General features: G+C 43.8%; 1 protein-coding gene across 1 annotated transcript in view; it reads right to left on the bottom strand.

Moving 5' to 3' along the window:
* LOC140480825 (disintegrin and metalloproteinase domain-containing protein 12-like) overlaps positions 1–23462 on the bottom strand; it is a 241911-nt gene that overhangs the window by 53505 nt on the left and 164944 nt on the right. Inside the window, exons 11-12 of the mRNA XM_072576274.1 lie at positions 16862–17007; positions 12873–13050 (exon numbers count right to left, since the gene is read on the bottom strand). Coding sequence (XP_072432375.1) covers positions 12873–13050; positions 16862–17007 — 324 coding nt within the window. The remainder of the gene's footprint in view (positions 1–12872; positions 13051–16861; positions 17008–23462) is intronic.

Here is a 23462-nt window from a genome sequence, read left to right as displayed (position 1 = left end):
CTCGATTAGTTCATTGCTTGGAGACAAAAAGCAAATTCAAATTCGGCCAATCAGTTTAAACTATACCCGAAACATATCAAACTCAAATCAGGTTTGAATTGAGTATATTGACAACCTTAAAAGCCAATGACACAATCCAATGTTCTGGAGTATAAGACAGGGTAAAATTGAACAGTTGAGAGGAGAACTGCCACGGCCCAATATGTAAACAGACTGCTTGAAAATAGCTCTCTCTTAAAAGTACCTTTTCGATCAGTATCCTGTGATGCAGAAATTCGTAACAAGGAGAAAAGAAGACACAGGAAGATCCAAAAACAAGAACCTGCAGCTACCTGGTTTTGAGATAAAAAGTGTTGTTTTGTAAATCTTAAGTGGGAGTTTTACTGGACAAGTATTATAGAAGGGAAGGTAAGAGGTCAGAGAAAGAAATTGTAAATAGTGGTTAGTTAATTATTTTAAGAAATAAAGTTGTTAATGTCTACTTTACATAGTTCTTGGTAACTCGAATTTTTACATATTGCTGCACGGGTAAATCTTTTCTGTGTTGCTGGTTTTAAATTAAGCAGGTGGCTTTACCCCATGTTGTAACACCTGGACAGAGTGGAAGTTTGGAAGATGTTACCATTGCTAGGAGAGACTAGGATCCAAGGGCACAGCTTCAGAGTAAAGGGAAGACCTTTTAGAATGGAGATAGTAAGAAACTTCTCCTGCCAGAGAATGGTGAAACTATGGAACTTATTGCCACAGAAGACTGTGGAGGCCAGGCCATTGAGTATATTTAAGACCGGAATAGATAGGTTCATGATTGTCAAGAGGGTCAAGGCTTATGGGGACAAAGCAGGATAAAGAGGTTGAAAAACATATCAGCCATGACTAAGTAGCGGAACCGACTCGATAGGCTGAATGGCCTAATTTCTGCTCCTATGTCTTATGCTGTTTTGGTGGAGATAGTGTCTAAAGAGAGAGCAGAAGAGTTGGACAAGCAAAGGAGTGAATAACAGGCAGTCTAGGAGAAAGAATGGCTGTTAATGGGGACAATTAGTGGCAAACAATAGCTTGTATGGAATAGCAGATCATGTGATAACAGAGCCTCGTATGTGGGGAGTGAGGAAGTGTGCTCAAGCCCTGAAATTATTGAACTCGATATTGAGTGCTAAAGGCTGTAGAATTCTGAAGTGTAAAATGAGGTGCTGTTCTTCCAGCTTATGCTGAGGTTTACTGGATAGTAAGCCCAAGACAGAGATGGTGGTCTTGGATCATGGTGGTGTTTTGAAGAAAGCAGCATCTAGAAGTTTAGGAGTTTTTTTTGTGCACAGAATATAGACATCTACCGTGGGGAACCTTATCAAACACCTGAAATCCGTATATACCACATTTGCCGCTTTACCCTCATCCACCTGTTTGGCCACCTTCTCAAAGAACACAGTAAGGTTTGTGAGGCATGATCTATCCTTCACAAAACTGTGCTGACTATCCTTAATCAACTTATTCCATTCTCAATGATTGTACATTCTATCTCTTATAACCCTTTCCAACACTTTTCCCACAATCGAAGTAAGGCTCACTGGTCTATAATTTCCAGGGTTGTCTCTACTCCCCTTCTTGAACAAGGGAGCAACATTTGCTATCCTCCAGTCTTCTGGCTGTATTCCTGTAGACAATGATGACATTCAAAGCCAAAGGCTCGGCAATCTCCTCCCTGGTTTCCTAGAGAATCCTAGGATAAATCCCATCGGCTCAGCTGATTTATCTATTTTTACACTTTCCAGAATTGCTAACACCTCCTCCTTGTGAACTTCAATCCCATCTAGTCTCGCAACTTGTCTCAGTATTCTCCTGAAACATTGCCTTTTGCCAGTGTGAATACTGACGAACCGTATTCATTTAGCGCTTTCCCTATCTCCTCTGACTCCATGCACAACCTCCTTGGTTGGCCCTAATTTTACTCTTATCATACTTTTCTTTCTTGATCCTATCTGCCAATGACTTCTCATGTTTCCTCTTGACTCTTCTTGGCTCTCTCTTTAGGTCTTTCCTGACTAACTTGTAACTCTCAAGTGCCCTAACTGAGCCATCGCATCTCATCCTAACGTAAATCTTCTTCTTCCTCTTGACAAGAGATTCAACTTCCTTAGTAAACCACAGCTCCTGCATTCGACAACTTCCTCCCTACCTGACAGGTACATACTTACCAAGGACCTGCGGTACCTGGTCCTTGAATAAGCTCTACATTTTAATTTTTCCAGCACCATTCTAATCTAGACTTTTCCAGCATCTGCAGTCTTCACTTTTGCCTAGTTGATTTTAACCTTGCTGTGAATCCTCTTGCCAGGATGCCTACCTTGAAGAAGTTCTCTTCCTCTCTCCACAAGAATCTCAGTGAGTCTCTCTCTCACTGCAACCCCCAGGTCATCTCCTGTGCCCTGAAGCTCTTCAACCAGGTACTGAACACCATTCTCATGACCTGTCCTACCTGCCAATCTTCCTTCCCACCTATCTGCTCCACCTTCCTCTCTGACCTTTATCCCCACCCCCATCCACCCATTGTACTCTTTGCTACCTTCTCCCTAGCCCCAACCACTCTCCACCACCCCCCGCCTCCCCCCCCCTCCCCAGCCATTTATCTCTTCACCTGGAGGCTCCCTGCCTTCAGTCCTGATGAAGGGCTTTTGCCCGAAATGTCGATTTTCCTGCTCCTCGGATGCTGCCTGCCTTTTCCAGCACCACTCTAATCTAGACTCTGATTTCCAGCATCTGCCGTCCTCACTTTAGCTTTGTTTCAATTGTGCCCATCCCCTGCAGTTTCCTTCCCTATCCTATGCATCCTAAATCTTGCCAAATCGCATCCTCTTGCCCTGTGTTATATACGTATCCCTTTCCATCACTAAAGTAAACATAACCAAATTGTGGTCACTATCACCAATGTGCTCACCAACTTCCAAATCTTACACCTGGCCGGGTTCATTGCCCAATACCAAATCTAATGTGGTCTTGCCCCTTTCTGGCCCGTCTACATAATAATCTGGATGCTGGTCGAATGGTAGGTAAAGAGAAGGTGGACCGGTGTGGGAGGGAATGAAGGCTGAGTGTGGGAGATGAGTCAGACCCAGCTGTGGACCCTCTGACTATGACACAAGGGAATCATCGTTTGAAGAACAAGATAGGACATCTTGTTGAAACTGACATGATCAAAGCAGACCTGATAGAGATGGAGGAACGAGGAGAATGGAATACAGTCTTTACAAGAGGCAGGCTGTGAGGATGTATAGTCAAGGTAACTAATCCTTTTCCCCTCCTCCCACCCTTTATTCTGCATAAAAAAAACAACTTTTTGCATCTATCCATCTATTCTGGACCCGAAACACCAAACCTGCTTTCTGTCTACATTTGCCACACCTGCGGTTTTCCAGCAATTCCTGTTTTTGATTATGCATTAAAAATGTGTCTGATCCTAAAACTGTAACCTTTTGTTCTAGATTACTTTACAAGAGGAAATATCCTCTCTGCATCTAAGTTGTCAATCCCCTTTAGCATCATATATGCCTGAATTAGATCTCCTCTCATTCTTCTCAGTTCTTAAGTAAAGGACTAAACTGCTCAATCTCTCTTCATTAGACAAACCCCTTACCTCGAGTCAATCTAGTAAATCTCCTGTGACCTGCCTCCAATGCAATTGCATCCCCTCTCACAAAAACTGTACGTAATATATCAGGTGCAGTCTCTCATGCAGGAGGTTTGGTTAGCAAGTTTACAGATAACATCGAGGGAGTTTAAATAAATATGAAATACTGCATTTTGGAAAGGCAAATCAGGTTAGAACTTGTACACTTAATGGTAAAGTCCTTTAAACTGATTAGTCAGACCCTATGTACTAGAAAAAAACAAATAGACGGTTCAAAGGGTCTCCTCAGTACAGGGACTGCCTTTGAGTTGGCTGTTCAGACCCCAAGTATTGTGCACCTATAAATAAAGGGTGACTTTGTGAAGGAATTCTGTGCAGTTATTCCACTGGACCATTTCAGAGGGCTGCTGGGAGTCACACATTGTTGTGGATCTGGAATCACATGTCAGCTATTTGACGGTTCCCTGAAAGGCATGAGTGAAACAAATAGGATTTTCCCCAATTGACAGTTGTTTCAAAGTCATTCATCAATTCCATATTTTTTTCATTGAATTCAAATTCTACCATCTGTCATGGTGGTACCTGAACCTGGGCCTCCAGAACATTAGCTGAGGTTCTGGATTATTAATCTAGCAATAATATCAGTAGGCCACAACTTCTTCTATGTGCTAGCTTCCTCTATTTCATGCAGAAGTCACTTGTGTTGTGGCTTTCTGCAGTTTTTTTTGCATTTAAATAATACATGTGATTCTGGTCTCCCTTCAAAGCGAACAACTTCATTTTTCGATATTATACTTCGTTTACCAATTCCCATCTGTATATCTCTGTAAACTATATTCCTCTCACAAACTACTGACCCACATATGCAAATTAGGCATCAGCACATTCGCTTCCTTCCTCCAAGTTATTAATATACACTATAAACAAGTTACTAATCTGAAACAGTGTCTCATCCCCATTTTCTGTTTCCTGCCCATGATCCAATTCTCTTTTTGTGCGAATGTACTTCCCTTAACACCATGGGCTCTGATATTATATCATATACTTTCTCTGTCTATTGGAGAATGTGGTGATGGAAAAGTTTATCATTCCTGATGAAGAGCTTATGCTTGAAGCATCGATTCTCCTGCTCCTTGAATGCTGCCTGACCGGCTGTGCTTTTCCAGCACCACACTCTTCAACTCTGATCTCTAGCATCTGCAGTCCTCACTTTCTCCCTTTCTCTATTTGTGCCAATGTACTACCCTCCGCACCATGGGCTCTGATATTATATCCTAACCTTTTGTGAGGTACTATGTTAAGCATCTTCTGGAAGCCAAATCCAATTAACAAGATGGCAGCCGAATAGCAATACAGCATGCAGACTGCTGCCCTGGAGTTATCTGCTCCACCAGCTTTTACTTTTCTTTCTTCTTTCACTTTTTTTTTAACTTTAATCTTCATAACATCTATAGAGAGCAAGTTTGTGCATCGTGGAGAAGCCTGGCGCTTTGGAGTAGAGACAACATGGGGTGAGCCTAATGTGGTGGAGAGAGGAGGCAATGAGAAAAGACAGCCCAATATGGCAGAAGGAACAATCATCACAAGGCAGTCGTGGGTGGGAGTGAGAACAGACAGCACAAGGTTGAGTTTGCTGAGGACTGGAGGTAAGGCCTGCTTGAAAGACTGTAATGCTGAAGTGTTTGTTTCATTATTTTCTAATCTGTTCATAAGATTTTGTACCTTGTACCTAAGATGGCATGAAGGACTATATTGCTGAACATTTTACTACTTTAATTTTCAAATTTATTGTCAAGATCCTGCACAATTCTAATTTTAAAATCCAACACGTCTACTGGTTCCCCTCTGTCCACTCTGGTTAAACCTTCTCAAAAACTCTCATAAATTACTCAGGTATGATTTCCCTTTTAAAAAACAATGCTGTCTCTGTTTGTTTAGAGTGTGATTTCCAAATGTTCTGCTATCACTTCCTTCACAACTAATTCCAATACTTATCCAACAGCAAATGTTAGGTTAATTGCCCGATAATTACCTACTCATTGTCTCCCTACCTTTTTGAGTAGAGATGTCACATCAGCAGTTTTCCAATCCTCTGGGATTTCTCCAAAATCCAAGGATCTTTGGAAAATTACAAGCAATGAATCTACCCCTCAGCATATCACAATCCCCCTCCCTATTTTCTATAACTTATGTTGTCCTTCTGTTTGTGATTATGGATGCAAAGTTCTCATTTAGCACCTCAGTAGTGCCATTTATTGGAAACACGTTGGGAGGTGACGGCCTAGTGGTATTATCACTGGACTGGTATCTAAGTAATGTTCTGGGGACCCGGGTTTGAACCCTTCCATGGCAGATGGTGGAATTTGAATTCAATAAAAATCTGGGAATGAGGGGTGTAATGTTGACTGTGAATCCATTGCCAGTTGTTGGAGAAAAGCACATCTGGTTCATTGCCATTCTTACCTGGTCTGGCCAGCATTGAGACTCCAGACATGCAGCAATATGCTTGACTTTTAACTGTCCTCTGAGCAATATGGATGGGCAATGAATGCTGGCCAATTAGCAATGCCCTCATCCTGTGAATGAATTTTTAAAAATGCATATCAATGGACAATGAGAAGCAAGATAAAAATTTGAAGAAAAATGTTGGAAAAAGTTGAATCAAGGAGATCTGTGGTTATTTGCTATTACTGGAAAAGCAAATGATTTTGGGAAAGCAATCAGCCCAAGAATAGTAGGTCGGTGAGTGGGTAATTAATCAGTCAAGTTCAGAACTTAACAGGCATTCACATGCAGGGGCCCACTTTCTGAAAGCAAAACAAATATGTTTAAGGCTTGAACTTTTTTTGATTTGGCTGGACATCACTGTTACTCTCTCCATGGCAATATCTAAACCAATCAGTCAGTTTGCCAACCCATCAGTATCCATTCGTTGCTTCAGGATAGGTGGCTTTGATCATTTGAAATTTGGCATTCTTGCATTTGTCAAAATGAATAACTTCTGAAACTTTGCAGTAAAATTCAAGGTCTGTACTCAGAACAAAAGTTCTTCTGGTGTGAAATTAATATGTATTCCTCATCCAACATCACTACTACAATTTGGGCTATGGGGAGAGACTGAACAGGCTGAGGCCGTTTTCCCTGGAACATCGGAGGCTGAGGGGTGATCTTATAAAGGTTTACAAAATTATGAGGGGCATGGATAGGATAAATAGACAAAGTCTTTTCCCTGGGGTCGGGGAGTCCAGAAATAGAGGGCATAGGTTTAGGGTGAGAGGGGAAAGATATAAAAGGGACCAAAGGGGAAACTTTTTTACGCAGAGGGTGGTACGTGTATGGAATGAGCTGCCAGAGGAAGTGGTAGACGCTGGTACAATTGCAACATTTAAGAGGCGTTTGAATGGGTATGTGAATAGGAATGGTTTGGAGGGATCTGGGCTGGGTGCTGGCAGGTGGGACTAGCTCGGGTTGGGATATCTGGTCAGCATGGACGGGTTGGACCGAAGAGTTATAGAACTCTATAATATTTCCTCTCTCAAAGTTCTTTGCTCTAAAGAAAACAGCCTGAACTTTATAGTTAAAATGCTCCAAGAGAAGCAATATCCTGGTAAATCTTCTCTGCACGCCCTCCAGTACAATCACATCATTCTGATAGTGTGCTCAGCAGAACTTCACACAGTATTCCAACTGTGTCCTCACCAAAATTAGGTACAACTCCAACATAACCTCCCTGCTATTATAATCTGTGCCTCAACTGAAAAAGGCAAATATCCCATATGCCTTCTTAATGACCCTATGAACCTATCCTGCCACCTTCAGGGATCTATAGACAAGCACCCCAAGATCCTTTTTTCCTCTGAGCTTCCTCGTTACCTGCGATTAATTGGCTAACTCCTTTGTCTTGTTACTTCTTCCAGAGTGCATCACCTCACATTCATCAGGGTCGCACCCCATCTGGCATTGACCTGCTCATCTGACCAGTCTGTTTCTATTCTTCTAGACCCTTACATAATCCTCCTCATCGTCAGAAGTCACACAACACTAGGTTATAATTCAACAGGTTTATTTGAAATCACAAGCTTTCAGAACACTACTCCTTCGTCGGATGAAGTAAGGTGACAAAAGAAAAGAAGTCCGGCATGTGATATTAAATAAACCTATTGAACTATAACCTGGTGTTGTGTGACTTCTGACCTTGACCACTCCAATCTAACATTGGCAACTCCACATTATGGCTCCTCATTGTCAACAAGCCAGTCAATCTTAATGGCATTCTCAAACTTACTTAGAGTCATAGAGTTGAAAAAAAATGTGGCGCCGGAAAAGCACAGCAGGTGAGGCAGCTCCGAGGAGCAGGAAAGTCGACATTTTGGTGTGGGAAGGGGACTGAGAGCTATAGGGAGTGGGGGTGGGCTGGGGGAATGATAGGTGGGAAGGCGATAGATGGGTGCAGGTGGGGGAAATAGTGATAGCTTAGTGGGTAGGGTCGATCAGATAAGTGGGAAGGAAGATTCACAGATAGGACAAGTCAAGAGGGCAGTGCTGAGTTGGAGGGTTAAATCTGGGATGAGGTTGGGGAAGGGAGATTTGGAAACTAATGAAGTCAATGTTGATGCTGTGTGCTTGAAGGATCCAAGGTGGAAAATGAGGTGTTCTTCCTTCAATTGTTGGCTGACTTTCATTTGGCAGTGGAGGAGGCCCAGCACTTGCATATCCTTGCAAAAGTGGGAGGGGGAATTGAAGTGGTTGGCCACAAGGCGGTAGGGTGTTTGGTGCATGCGTCTGAGAAACAAGTTGGTGTGCTGTCTCCCCGATATGTAGAAGACCACACTGAGAGCAGTGGGCACACTAGGTGAGGTGGGTGGATGCGCAGGAAAATCTCTGCCGGGTGTAAAACAATCCTTTTGGGGCCTTGGATAGAGATGTGGGAGGAGATGTTTTGCACCTCCTGCAGCGGCAAAGGAAGGTGCTGGGTGTGGAGGGTAGTTGGTGGGGGGAGTGTGGACGTAATGAGGGAATCAGAGGGAATAGTCTCTGCAGAGCGCAGATATGGGTGGGGAGGGTGGTGGGGTCTGAGTGTAGGCAGCAAAAATAGCAGAGGATAATGTGTTGTATTTGGCGATTAGTGGGTGGAAGGTGACGACAAGGGGAATTCTATCCTTGTTGCATCTTGAGGGGTGGGGTTCAAGACGAAGGTGCGGGAAGTGGAGGATATGTGCTGGAGGACATTGTTGATCACGTGATAGGGTGGGGGTGTGTGGAACTGCACTCCTTGAAATAGGCCATGAAATAGGAATGACCTGGAGTGTAATTGCTCCTCTTGGAAGTAGATATGGTGGAGAAGTTGGGAGTAGAACATAGAACAATACAGCACAGAACAGGCCCTTCAGCCCACGATGTTGTGCCAAACATTTGTCCTAGCTTAAGCACCCATCCATGTACCTATCCAATTGCCGCTTAAAGGTCACCAATGATTCTGACTCTGCCACTCCCACAGGCAGCACATTCCATGCCCCCACCATCTCTGGGTAAAGAAACTACCCCTGACATCCCTCCTATACCTTCCACCCTTCACCTTAAATTTATGTCCCCTTGTAGTAAGAGTTCGCGTTTTTTTTTAACAGGAGAGGGGATTGGAGGAGATGTAGTCCAGAGAGCTATGGGAGTTGGTGGATTTGAAATAGATTGTCCATGTTAAGTCGGTCGCCGGAGAGATCCAGGAAGGGGAGGGAATAGTCCAAGATGGTCCAGCTGAACTTAAGGTCAGGATGGAAGGTTTCAGTGAAGTTGATGAACTGTTCAATCTCCTCGAGGGAGCACGAGGTAGCGCCATTACAAGCTTAATGTAGCAGAGGAAAAGGTGGGGGTTGGTGCCAGTGTAACTGCAGAAATTGGACTGTTACACGTATCCTCTGAAAAGACAAGCCTTGCTCGGATCCATATGGGTGCACGTGGCTGCCGCTTTAGTCTGGTGGGAGGATTCGAAGGAGAATTTATTGAAGGTGAAGACCAGTTTTGCCAATCGAATGAGTGCGTCCGTGAAGGTCGCCGGGAGAGGAAGAAATGGGAGGCAGATGGATGTATATAGGGACTAGATGAAGGGCTTTTGCCTGAAACGTCGATTTTCCTGCTCCTCGGATGCTGCCTGACCTGCTGTGCTTTTCCAGCACCACTCTGATCTCCAACATCTGCTGTCCTCACTTTCCCCTAGTATATAGGGACTAGATGTCCACTGTGAAGTTGAGGCAGGAGTGGTACTGCAGATGCTGGAGATTATATTCTGGATTAGTGGTGCTGGAAGAGCACAGCAGTTCAGGCAGCATCCGAGGAGCAGTAAAATCGACGTTTCGGGCAAAAGCCCTTCATCTTCATTCCTGATGAAAGGCTTTTGCCCGAAATGCCGATTTGACTGCTCCTCAGATGCTGCCTGAACTGCTGTGCTCTTCCAGCACCACTAATCCAGAATCTGATTTCCAGCATCTGCAGTCATTGTTTTTACCCTGCTGGAGATGATAGTCAAGATTAGAGTCAAGATCTGCTCCTCAGATGCTGCCTGACCTGCTGTACTTTTCCAGCACCACTCTAATCTTGAATGTGAAGATGCGGCTTAGGGGGCTGTCGAAACAAAAGTCGTGGAGGGAGTGAGTGGTGTCCCAGTATTCGTGGGAAGTTCCTGGACTATGCAGGACAGGGGTGTGTCGAGATATGAGAAGTTCGGTGATGCAGGAGCAGGTGGAGACAGTAGGTCGACTGGGGCAGGCAGATTTTTAAGAGGTAAAAACAATAACTGCAGATGCTGGAAAGCAAATACTGGATTAGTGGTGCTGGAAGAGCACAGCAGTTCAGGCAGCATCCAACGAGCAGCGAAATCAACGTTTCGGGAAAGCCCTTCATCAGGAATAATGAAGGGCTTTTGCCCGAAATGTTGATTTCGCTGCTCGTTGGATGCTGCCTGAACTGCTGTGCTCTTCCAGCACCACCACTCCAGATTTTTAAGAGGTACAACCGATGTTTCCATGTTGGATGCTGCCTGATCTGCTGCGCTTTTCCAGCAACATATTTTCAGCTCTGATCTCCAGCATCTGTAGTCCTCACTTTCTCCTCGAAGATTTTAACCTACTGCGAATCCTCTTACAAGGATGCCTTCCTTGAAGAAGCTCTCTTCCTCCCTCTACAAGGATTTCAGTGAGTCCCTCTCTCACTGCACACCTCAGGTCATCTCCTCTGCACAGAAGCTCCTCGCCCCTCCCCCAAGTCCCTCCTCCCTACCTTTTATCTTAGCCTGCTGGACACACTTTCCTCATTCCTGAAGAAGGCTTATGCCCGAAACGTCGATTCTTCTGCTCCTTGGATGCTGCCTGACCTGCTGCGCTTTTCTAGCAACACATTTTCAGTTCATTCCACACACTAACCACACTGTGTCATAAGTTGCCCCTCGTGTCCTTTTTAAATATTTCACCTCTCATCTGCAAAATACACCCCCCCCCCTCCCAGTTTTGGGCTCTCCCACCCTAGGGGATAAACCTTTGCTGGTCACCTTGTCTATGCCCCTCATGATTTTTTTACATCTCTGCGAGGTCACTCCTCAATCTCCTATGGACCCCAGTGGAAAAAATATCCAGCCTATTTTTGAAAATTCAAACTCTCCATTCTCGACGACATCCTGGTAAATCTTTTTTGAACTCGCTTCAATTTAATAATACTCATCTATATCATTTATGAATATAATAAACAATAAGTGACCCAGCACTGATCTCTGTAGTACACCACTGCACACTGGGCTCCAGTCACACAAACAGCCTTCTACCACCTCTCTCTGTTTCCTGTCACTGAGCTAATTTTGGAGCCAACTTGCCAAGTTATCTTGCATCCCATGAGTGAAATATTTTTCATCAGTCTCCCACTTGGGAACCTGTCAAAGGCCTTAATGAAATCCATATAAACTACATCAAGTACCCGACCCTTTTCAACGTAGAGTCATAGAGTTGTACAGCATGGAAACAGACCCTTCGATCCAACCCGTCCATGCTGACCAGATATCCCAACCTGAGCTAGTCCCACCTGCCAGCACCCGGCCCATATCCCTCCAAACCCTTCCTATTCATATACCCTTCCAAATGCCTCTTAAATGTTGCAATTGTACCAGCCTCCACCACATCCTCTGGCAGCTCATTCCATACACGTACCACCCTCTGCGTGAAAAAGTTGCCCCTTAGGTCTCTTTTATATCTTTCCCTTCTCACCCTAAACCTTTGCCCTCTAGTTTTGGACTCCCCGACCCCAGGGAAAAGACTTTGCCTATTTACCCTATCCATGCCCCTTATAATTTTGTAAAACTCCAGAAGGTTACCCCTCAGCCTCCGTCGCTCCAGGGAAAACAGCCCCAACCTATTCAGCATCTCCCTATAGCTCAAATCCTCCAACCCTGGCAACATCATTGTAAAGCCTTTGTGAACCATTTCCTGGTTCACGACATCTTTCCGTTAGGAAGGAGACCAGAATTGCACGCAATATGCCAACAGTGGCCTAACCAATGTCCTGTACAGCCGCAACATGACCTCCTAACTCCTGTACTCAATACTCTGATCAATAAAAGAAAGCATACCAAACATCTTCTTCACTATCCTATCACTTGCGACTTCACTTTCAAGGAGCTATGAACCTGCATTCCAAGGTCTCTTTGTTCAGCAACACTCCCTAGGACCTTACCATTAAGTGTATAAGTCCTGCTAAGGTTTGCTTTCCCAAAATGCAGCACCTTGCATTTATCTAAATTAAACTCCATCTGCTACTTCTCAGCCCATTGGCCCATCTGGTCCAGATCCTGTTGTAATCTGAGGTAACCCTCTTCGCTGTCCACTACATCTCCAATTTTGGTCACTTCCTCAAAGTTCAATCAGATTTGCTCCCTCTGATATAGCCAACCTAACAATAAACTTTGCTACTCTAAATGGAAATGAATTTACTCTGAATTTATCTGATCTTTCTTACATCATTATTATTTGCAGAATAATTTAGGTAGCCACTACTTACAGGAAAGGCATGAGATGAACAGTTTTTTTCTTCAAGTGTTATATTATGTTTAAAGCAAAAGCTTATTAAAACTAAATCAACATGTTCCAGTTCAGATTTCAGATTCAATTTGGAACCAATTCTACATTTGCACAAAGCTTCTCATGCAAAGACTAAACATTGTTTTGTAAACCCCACTGCGAAGCCTGATGACCAGACTCCCCAGTCTTCTCCTTACCACAGGTCTGCCACAGTCACAATCCTCGCCTTTCTCCAAGAAAAGGTTGCCACACTCTTGGCCTGCAACCAGCTGGTCAAGATTTGGTAAGTTGTACAGACACATCCCAAGACCACCGCGAATGCTGTCCACCAGGTCCTGTCGGCTGCAACTGCTGAAGGATGTTGGCATAACTAAACTGAAGATAAAAATGCACAAGAGTGTCAAAGGGGCACGAAGAAAACACAAAAGCCAGAGAAGACAGAATTACAGGATTACAGTTGGAGAAGTGGAACCAGGTAACTCTATTTTAAAATATTCATTCATGGAATGTGGGCTTTGGCTCGCTTGGCTGCATTTATGCCCACCTATAACTGCCCAGTGCACAGTGAAGAGTCAACCACATTTCTGGAGATATGGAGTCACATGTCAGACAGTACAGGTAAGGACAGCAATTTCCTTTCCTAAAGGATATTCGTGAATCAGATAGGGCTTTCCAACAATTGATGATTTCATGGTCACTGTTAGATGAACGTTTTATTTTGAGATTATTATTGAATCCAAATGTCATTATCTCCCACAGTGATGTCCCGAGAACATTAACCAGGGTTCTGGATTGCAGGTCTAGTGACGTTATCAAAATGCCATTGCCTCCCCCTCATTACTTGCGGAAATTATATGAGCAAGGGGAACAGGTGTCCTTAGTGTTTCAGAAGCACTTGATAAAGTTCTACATCAAAGGCTATTGTGGAAAAGAAAGGCTCATGATGGAAAGAGTAGAATATTGCCATAGATAAAAGATTAGTTGTTTGTAGTCATAAATAGGCCTAGAAGATGTAATTAATGGATCGTTACAAGGATCGACGTTGGCTCCTAACTATTTATAGTCTTTATAAATGATTTGACACCTGTAGAGGAGAGCAAGATGGATCATCTATTCATCACTTCTTGCTGAAGTTTGTTGCAAATGTTCCAGCCTTGTCTTTTCAGTTGATGTGCTGAACTCCATAAGTTGTGGGATTGTTTCACCCTCTTTATACCATGCTAGAGATGGTTTTGTTAGAAGCTGGAGATGGTTTGAATGCCGAGAAGCAGAGAAGCTAGGAGCAAGAGTAAATCATTCGACTCCTCAAGCATGCAACACCATTCAATGTGAACATGGCTGATCGTCGAGCTCAACACTGTAATTCTGCTCTCCCCCATATTCCTGATGAAGGGCTTTTGCCCGACACGTCGATTTCAAAGCTCCTTGGATGCTGCCTGAACTGCTGTGCTCTTCCAGCACCACTAATCCAGAATCTGGTTTCCAACATCTGCAGTCATTGTTTTTACCTCTATATATCATGAATAGTTATGGCCTGAATACTGATACCTGCAGTTTCCCATGAATCACTGCCTACCATTCAGAGAAAGGCCCATTTGTTCCTACTGCTTGTTTCACATCTTCTTACCAACTTTTGTATCCATCTCAGTACACTGCCTAAATTCCATACAGTTTAATTTTCCACAATATCCACAATTCATAGTGGTTAGAGAAAAAAGAGAAATAAAAATGTTGTGATTGGAATTTACCTGGGAGCTTGGCAGCAGGAGTGTAATGCAATGACCATTTAGGGGTCAAATTTCAAACAGAATGACAAAAGATTTACTCCTTGGATCATTAACTGAAGCATGAGCAAATGTGTGAAGAGAGACTGGATCAGTTATATTCACTGGAGTTTAAAAGTACCTCAAAAGCATAAAATTGGATTAGGAGAAAGTGAGCATTGCAGATGCTGGAGATCAGAGTCAAAGAGTGTGATGTTGGAAAAACACAGCCAGTCAGACAGCATCCACGGAGCAGGAGAATTGATGTTATGAGCATAAGCTCTTCATCAGGAATGAATCATGAAGATTTCTGATGGAGAGCTTATTCTCGAGACATTGATTCTCCTGCTCCTCGGATGCTGCCTGACTGGCTGTGCTTTTCCAGCAACACACTGAGTTAGATGATCAGCCATGATAAGATTGAATGGTGGACACCCACGTCGTATGATGAATAAAAAGAAACAGAAAATGTATTGTCCTTCCCTTAAATTTTCATATACATTCATGGGATGTGGGTATTGCTGGCTGGCCAGCATTTAATGCCTGTCCCTAGTTGCCGTTGAGAAGGTATTGGCAAGCTGCCTCTTGAACTGCTGCAATCCATGTGCTTTAGGTTGACCAAAATGCCTTGAGGGAAGGAATTCCAGGATTTTGACCCAGTGACGTGAAGAAATCTACTTGTCGTGGATATCCTTTGGATTGAGAAAAAGGCTTAGATTTCCTCTTATTTGATATTATGACAGTTGTGTCTCTTTTCCCAGTCTTACTGAAAGATCACCCAAATGAAATGTTAACTATTGTTCTCTTATAGGTTTAAGGTGAGAGGGGAAAGATTTAAAAAGGACCTGAGGTTTGACTTTTTTATGTCGAGGATGGTGCATGTTAGGAACAAGCTGCCAGAAGAAGTGGTGGAAGTTGGTACAATTACAACAATTAAAAGCCATCTAGATGGGTACATGAATTGAAAGGTTCAGATGGATATGGATCAAATACTGGCAAATTGGGTGAAGTCAGATTGGGATGTCTGGTCGGTGCAGACATGTCAGATCGAAGGGTCTGTTCCTGTGCTGAATGAGCCTATGACTCTCATATTTCCAACTTGCATATTTCCAACATTTTGTTTTTATTTCAGATTTCTTGTGACTGTGGTAGTTTGCTTTCCAAACATTAATAATGCTATAAATCTGTTTAGAGGCTGAAGGAAAAACAGATACTAAGACTTCCATTTTTTGGCAGTGTTTGATTGGATGGTTTGTCATGCAATCTGATGACAACAGCACAGGTTCAATTCCTGCAATTACTGAAGTTACCATGATGTCCCACTCCTCAAATTCACCACTCACCTGACGTGGTAAATATCTTACAACCAACCTATTCAGAGATGGCTTTGCACACCTCTTGACCAAGTGGGACTTGAACCTAGGCTTCCCAGTTCAGAAGGAGAGATACTGCTACTGCACTCCAAGAGCCTCTGACATGTGGTGACCCTCCAGGTTAAATCTTGGTCTGTCTGTCTGTCTCATGAGAGAAAAGCCCTGTTATCTGGTAAGACTATGGCATCTTTACATGTTTTATCCTTCTAACATTTGACTGTCCTCAGGGTTCAATGACAATGAAAGAATGGCTTATACTTCCAAGTCACAGAGAACTTGTAGCTGGTGGGTTTCCTATGTACCTGCTATGTATTTCCTTGTCCTTATAAATAGTACTGATCATGGGTTCGGAAGATGCTGTCTGAGGATCTTCCATAAATTTCTGCAGTATATCTGATACACATTGCTGCTACTTAGCATCGATATTACTGGGAGTGTATGTTTGTGAATGCAGTGCCAATACAGTGGTCTGCTTTCGCCTGGATGGTGTCAAGCTTCTTGAGTGTTCTTGGAGCTGCATTCATCCAGGCACACAGGGTGTATTCTATCACTGTCCTGATGGACAGACTTTGGGGAGTCAAGAGGTGATCTACCTACTGCTGGTTGTCTACCCTCTGGCCAGCTTTTGTAGCCATTGTGTTCATTTTGCTATTCCAGTCGAGTTTCTGGTCAATGATAATACCAAAGATGTTGATAGTAGTCTTTCACTGATTGCAATGCCATTGAATATCAAGATGCGATGGGTAGATGCTCTCTGGGTGGACATGACCATTGCCTGGCATTTGGGTCGCTCACATGTTACTTGCCGTTTTACAGCCCAAGCCTCAATATGTCACAGGAGGACAACATGCAGTGTTCAAGACTCTTTCAGGATTTCACTGATGACAGAGATCAGTAAAAGACTTTGGGTTTTCTTCAGTGTTATCTGATTATTTATATTCTAATATATTTTCTGTCCTTTTAACCTCCTCTCAGTTCTCACTCCTAAATATTATAATCAGAATGATATCGCCCAACCGGCTTTTCACAATGTTTGAATATATTCCTCACCCAAGTCTTGCTTCCATGATGCAGTAGCCAGCGAACCTGTCTGCGCATTTACATTTCCGAGAAGAATCATCATGTCTCATCTGAAAATTGTGTCCCATTTCATGCGCAAGGATCACAGAAGCGACCAAATGGCTGGGCCGGTTGTCCTGAGAGGAAAGAGGAAAAATGAAGTCTGTAGAGATTTTATTAGCTTCAAGGAAAAGGTTCATATAGTTGCCAAAAACATTATTGGCTTGAAGATTGAGAACACTTTCGAATTCTAGCAAGAAAAAAAATGCTGGTGAAAAATTTACAAAATAACTGAAAGTATGTAACATGAAAGAGATAAGCAAAGTGGCCTTTGATAAAAATGGGGTAGGGGAAACAGGAAACCGTAGAAACACTTTGTGTGTCACATTGGAGTTAAAGACTAAAATTCTATCATAAATAATGTTGACCCTCAGAATTGGTGTAACTAAAGAACTTGTCTTAGCACCATTGCAAGTTGGGGCTCATCTTTAAAGTTGTGTTCACTCAATATTCTGTTTTGTACTTCTTGTGGAGCATGAAGTCTTTGTGAACAATGTTACGGTTGGAGTAAACATTTCATAAGCAAAACCAAAGGTTTACTGGATGCCATGCTATCTGATTAGGAAAGAAGTCTTTGCAGAAAGAAGGAAATATAATTCTCTTCTCAAGATGTGCAAGGGAACCATGGTCAACTTGGGATCCTGAGTAACTGCCCTTGTTTATTGTCCAAAAGGGTTTAGACAGATAATTGACATCACAGAGATGGCCAGACGGCAAGTTAATAATATGATTAGATTAGATACCCTACAGTGTGGAAACAGGCCCTTCGGCCCAACCAGTCCACACTAACCCTCCGAAGAGTAACCGACCAGACCCATTTCCCTCTGACTAATGCACCTAACACTACGGGCAATTTTGCATGGCCAATTCACCTGACCCGCACATCTTTGAACTGTGGGAGGAAACCGGAGCACCCGGAGGATACCCACGCAGACATGGGGAGAACGTGCAAACTCCACACAGTCAGTCGCCTGAGTCTGGAATCGAACTTGGGACCCTGGTACTGTGAGGCAGCAGTGCTAACCACTGAGCCACCGTGCTTATATTGAATGCTAATGCAGAGCAGTGGGAAAAGATTAGGAGTGAATGAACAAAGGAAACAAGCTGTAAGTACTTAGGAGATCCCATATGTACTGATTATAATGAGGTCAGCCAGGTAGACCTCATAGAATGAGTTCCTTGATTTGGGCTGTTAATCTGGTCCAATCAATGAGTCCTAGCTGACAGATATAATCAGGCATGTTACAGAGGAGGGAGGGCAGGTCCGAGGACCTCCTCGTGGGTCTACTCCTGGGCCTGGCCAAACTGGCCATCAACAGGTCCAGGCAGCGGGCCGTGGAGGGGGTCGTTAGGGCCGACTGCCTGCCCCTCTTCCAGGGTTACGTTAGAGCCCGGGTGTCCTTGGAGAAGGAGCACGCGGTGTCCACCGACACCCTGGAGTCGTTCAGGGAGAGGTGGGCGCCGCAGGGAGTGGAGTGTATTATTTCCCCCTCCAACTCTATTTTGATTTAGTCCCTACCCTCCCCTTCACTGTTTTGCTCACACAGCATTGCCCTGTGGTTTGAAGGGCAGTGCTTGTCACTGGCCACTCGGGTGTTTTTCATATCTTCCTGGTGGTGGAAATTGAATAAAGATTCGTACACAAGAGAAAAGAAAAAAAAAGAAAAAAAAAAGAAGAAAAAAGAAAAAGAAAAAAAAATAATCAGGCATGTCAGATGTTCTGTTCACTCTGAGGGTTGACTCGAAGGAAGCCAGAGCAGTGTCGACTACTCTGCACATCTAAATATAGGATGACTTCAAGATGGGATACTGGCCTCCATGGAGTTATCTCAATGCCTCATGAAGAAATTGACTCACAATAGTCGTCTTGGAATTTGGATAAGAATTTCTGGCATCATGCTGTTATTTGGGATGCTTGATTTATTTGATCCTGCTGTGAAAGACTAAACTCAGTTTTGGAAAGAACGTTTTTTTTTCCTGGGCAATTGACATTGGAGCAATGAATCATTCTCCTGACAGCTTATGGACCCACAACATTTTTGGTTATCTGGTGCCTAACATTTCCTGAGGTACCAAATACTAAAACCTTTCAAGAGTTGATAGATTTAGTTGAGGAATATTATGACTCCAAGCCTCCTCCACTTCTGAGATGACTTGACTTTATTTGGCAGATTGAGAACTGGAGGAATCCATGTCAGGATTTTTTGACGTTAAGATGACTGCCAGAGGCATGTGACTTTGGTTGAACACTCAATGCTCAGAGATGTTTGGTATGTGGGATTCATGATGTAACCATACAAAAGCATCTTGTAGCTGAAGTCCAACTGGACTTCAAACAGTCACTACAACAGGCTTTGTCATTAAAAAATGCAACAAAAGTGGAGCATATATCATAGAATCTCTACAGTGTGGAACAGACCATTAGGCCCAACAAGTTGACACCGATCCTCCAAAAAATAACCCACCCAGCCCCATCCCCCAACCTATTAATTTATATTTACTCTTGACTAATGCAGCTAACCTACACATCCCTGAATACTATGTGCAATTTAGCATGGCCAATTCACCAAACCTGCACATCTTTGGATTGTTGTAGGAAACCCACGCAGACACGGGGGAGTGGGCAAACTCCACACAGACAGTCGCCCGAGACTGGAATTGAACCTGGGTTCCTGATGTTGTGAGACTGCAGTGCTAATTACCATGCCGCCCTGAATATATGTTATGTCAACAAAAGTGGAGACCCTCACCTGACCAATTAAGCTTAGGGGATACCGCTTGAGTGAAGGCATTTGTGTAGCCTCACTCAGGACGTATCTTGAATAGAGGGACCCCAGGTCAGCCCACAGCAAAACTCCGACACAAAGCCAAGCCTCAGTCAAACTGCGGATGACCAGCAAGCAATTGTACTTTCTGCTGCTATGCAATATCGAGACAGCAAAAGAGGACCACTGGGCCTGAATTGAGTAAGAGAACTAATAGTCCAGTTTCCAGCAGGGTGCACAACCTGGAAAGTCCACCTATAACTGGCTTGGTACAGTTAAATTGCTGAGCAACGTCCACATCAGAACCAATCCAAATAAACATCTGGCTAAACAGTCACCCAGTTCTAATGGAGATTAATACTGGTACGGCTGTATCAGTGATTGCAGAATCTGGTTTCAACTAAATTCACTCTCGATTCCAAGCATTAAGTTTGTGCAAGACCTCAGCTCAACTTAGAATCTAAACCAGGTCATTGGTTTATCGATTAAGGGTACAGATTTGGTTCTGATCTCACATGTGATGCATCTGGCTCTGTTATCATTGAGCATAGTAAAAGGCTCGGACCCAAGCTTGATGGGGTGAAATTGGCTGAGAAATATTTGCGTTGATTGCTCAACATTTTTCCATTAGGAAGTGGCTGTCTGAGTGAGTCCTATTTAAATATCCAGAGGTTTTGCAGCAAGTTCTAGGGACTCTCAAAGGTGCCAAGGCTTACTTGCATGTTGACCAGAAATCAATTAGTGGGTACTCCTTTGTGGGAATTTTAAACAAACGGTAAACCGCTTCTCACAGCTCGGTAAGTATACAGTCCCTCCCATCGAAGACTTTTATGCAAAACTGGCAGGGAAGCTATCCTTCACAATGTGAGCCATACATACCTGCAATTGTAGTTAGAAGAGAATTCCCAGAAGTATGCTACATTTAAGACCCATTGTACCAATGCATAAGACTATCATTTAGGTATATCAGCCCTGTGCTATGTTCCAGTAGACAATAGAGAACATTTGACAGGGTCTACCCAGGTCGCTATTTATCTGGATAATGTGCTAACAACCAGAGAGACCAATAAAGAGCATTTGGAGAACTTGAACATAGTCCTTAGATGTTTCTCTAAGGCGTGAACATGCCTTAGAAGGGAGAAATGTCTGTTCCGTGCACCCAAGTGACCTACTTGAGCTGCGGAGTCGACAAGACCAATTTATATCCGTTGGAATGCAAAGAGAAGGCAATCAAAGCTGCCCTGACTTCGACGTCTGTACTGGAGCATAGATCTTTGCTTGGATTGTGATCTTAAGCAAGATTTGATGCTGGTATACAATGCCTCTCCATGCAGTACTGGGAGAGTGTTGGCTCACAATGGAGAGAAACGCCTAACAACGTATACTTCCCGGAGTTTGCCTGATGCAGAGAGCAAATATGCCCACATAGAAATGGAAGGTTTTACAGTTATCTTTGGTGTAAGAAAGTTCCATAATAGTAATTGTAACGGACCACCAACCGATACTAGGATTACTGGAAGGCCAAGGCCTCGCCACACATACAGCTTCAGGTCAAATTCAATGGTGAGCTCTCATTCTAATTGGGTCCAATTACAAGGTGAAACACAATCGAGGAGGCCCAGTAGCAAATGTGGATGCCTTAGCCCACCTCTCACTGGCTGATTCACCAGAAAGAGTCCATTCTGATTTTAAGATTTCTGGCCACCCTTCCAGTCACTACAGATGATATCAGACTGTGGACACGAAAAGATCCCATCTGGCAAAACTCAAACATATTAATCGATTTATTGTTGTCACATGTACTGAGATACATTGTACAGTATTGCTTTGCAGGCTATTCAGGCAGATCTACCATACAAAGTCTATCAGGGTGGCAAAACACTGTGAAGAATGCAGTGTTACAACCACAGAGAAGGTGCAGAGAGAGAGACCAGAATTAACATTGGAGAGGTCTGTTCAAAAGACAGATACAAACAGGGAAGAACCTGTTCTTAAATCTGTTCATATGTGTATTCAAACTTTTACTTTTTCTGCCCAGCAGAAGAGGGTAGAAGCAAGTGTTACCAGAGTCGGAGGGATCTTTGATTATGTTGGTTGCTTTCCCAAAGCTGCAGGAAATAGAGATGAAGTCACTGGATGGTTTGTGTAATGGACTTGGCTGTGTTCTCTACCATCTATACTTTATGGTTTAGAGAAGAACAGATGCCAAACCACACTGTGATGCATCCAGATAGGATGACTTCTATGGTGCATCTGTAACAATTGGTAAGAGTCCGTAAATTGCCCATAGTGTTAGGTGAAGGGGTAAATGTAGGGGAATGGGTCTGGGTCGGTTACGCTTCGGCGAGTCGATGTGGACTTGTTGGGCCGAAGGGCCTGTTTCCACACTGGAAGTAATCTAATCTCTCATTTAGTTCTTGTGGATGTGCTAAATTTCATCAGACACCTGAGGTGGTAGAGACATGGTTGTGCTTTCCTGATCATTGTGGGTGGACCAGGATACTAATGGTCATCACTCTCAACACCTGCACCTCAATACCTTTGATGCAGACAGGGGCATGCTCTCCACTCTGTTTCCAGCTCTTTAACTCTACTTTCTTTCTGTTTAGACAGAAGGCAGTAAGAATGGCAGGTAGGGCAATGGCATACTCCTCTTGCAGGATGTGGGAGATCAGAGGGACTTCCAGTGTCCCTGGTGACTGTAGCCGTGAGAAGTGCAACCTGCTGCAACACCCGACAGACCACATTAGGGAAGTGGAGGTGGATGCACTCAGGATCATCCAGGGTGTAGAGAATGTTATTGATAAGAGTTAGAACGGAGTGGTCACTCCTCAGGTTCAGGATGCAGGTAGCTGGGTGACCACCAGAAGAGTTAAAGGGGGAAAGCAGATAGTGCAGAGTTCCCTTGTGGCCTTTCCCATCAATAACAGGTATACCACTTTGGATACTGTTGATGGGGATAACCTTTCAAGGACTAGCAGCAGCAGTCAGATCAGTGCCACTGTGATCAGCTCTGAGGCTCAAAGGGAAAGAGTGCAGTCAGACTGGCTGACTGCTTACATAATTGGGGGGCAGACAGGAGATTTTGTGGCTGCAGAGGAGATACCAGGATGGTGTGTTGCCTCCCGGATGCCAGGGTTAAGGATGTCTCTGAGCAGTGGCAAAACATTCTGACGGGGGGAGGGTGTACAGCCAGAGATCATTGTTTACACAATACAGTCCCAATAGAGTAACCATCCTCCTCTTGTTTCTAAGTTCTAACCATATGGCCTCATGTGATGACCTCTGAAGAATGTCCTCTCTAAGCACTGTTGTTATGTCTTCCCTTATCAAACAGGAAACTCCCCCTCCTCACTTACTTGTACTTCTGTCACGCCTGTAGTTTCTGTAACCTCTGAAACATTGAGCTGCCAGTCCTGCCCTTCACTCATCCATGTTTCTGTTATGGCTGAAATATCCCAGTCCCCAGAGCCAATCCATGCTCTGAGCTTATCTGCCTTACCAATCAGACCTCTTGCGTTGAAATAAATGTATTCAAAACAGAAGTCATTTCACTCCCTTTACTGTGCCCTGGTTATCCTGAATAATAAACTTGCTCTTAATGGCTAATGCATTTTCCCCTGGCTTCTCAATGGTCCCTCTCTTATTCAGAGATTCCGCTCCCCAGCACTCCCTCACCCGCACCACCCCCCCCCCCCCCCACCCCCCCCCCCACCCCACCCCACAAACTAGTTTAAACCCTCCCGCAAAGCTATTGGTCCCTCTTC

This window comes from Chiloscyllium punctatum, chromosome 1, assembly GCF_047496795.1.
Source record: "Chiloscyllium punctatum isolate Juve2018m chromosome 1, sChiPun1.3, whole genome shotgun sequence".
Lineage (NCBI taxonomy): Eukaryota > Metazoa > Chordata > Chondrichthyes > Orectolobiformes > Hemiscylliidae > Chiloscyllium > Chiloscyllium punctatum.
This window is presented reverse-complemented; position numbering and strand designations above follow the sequence as displayed.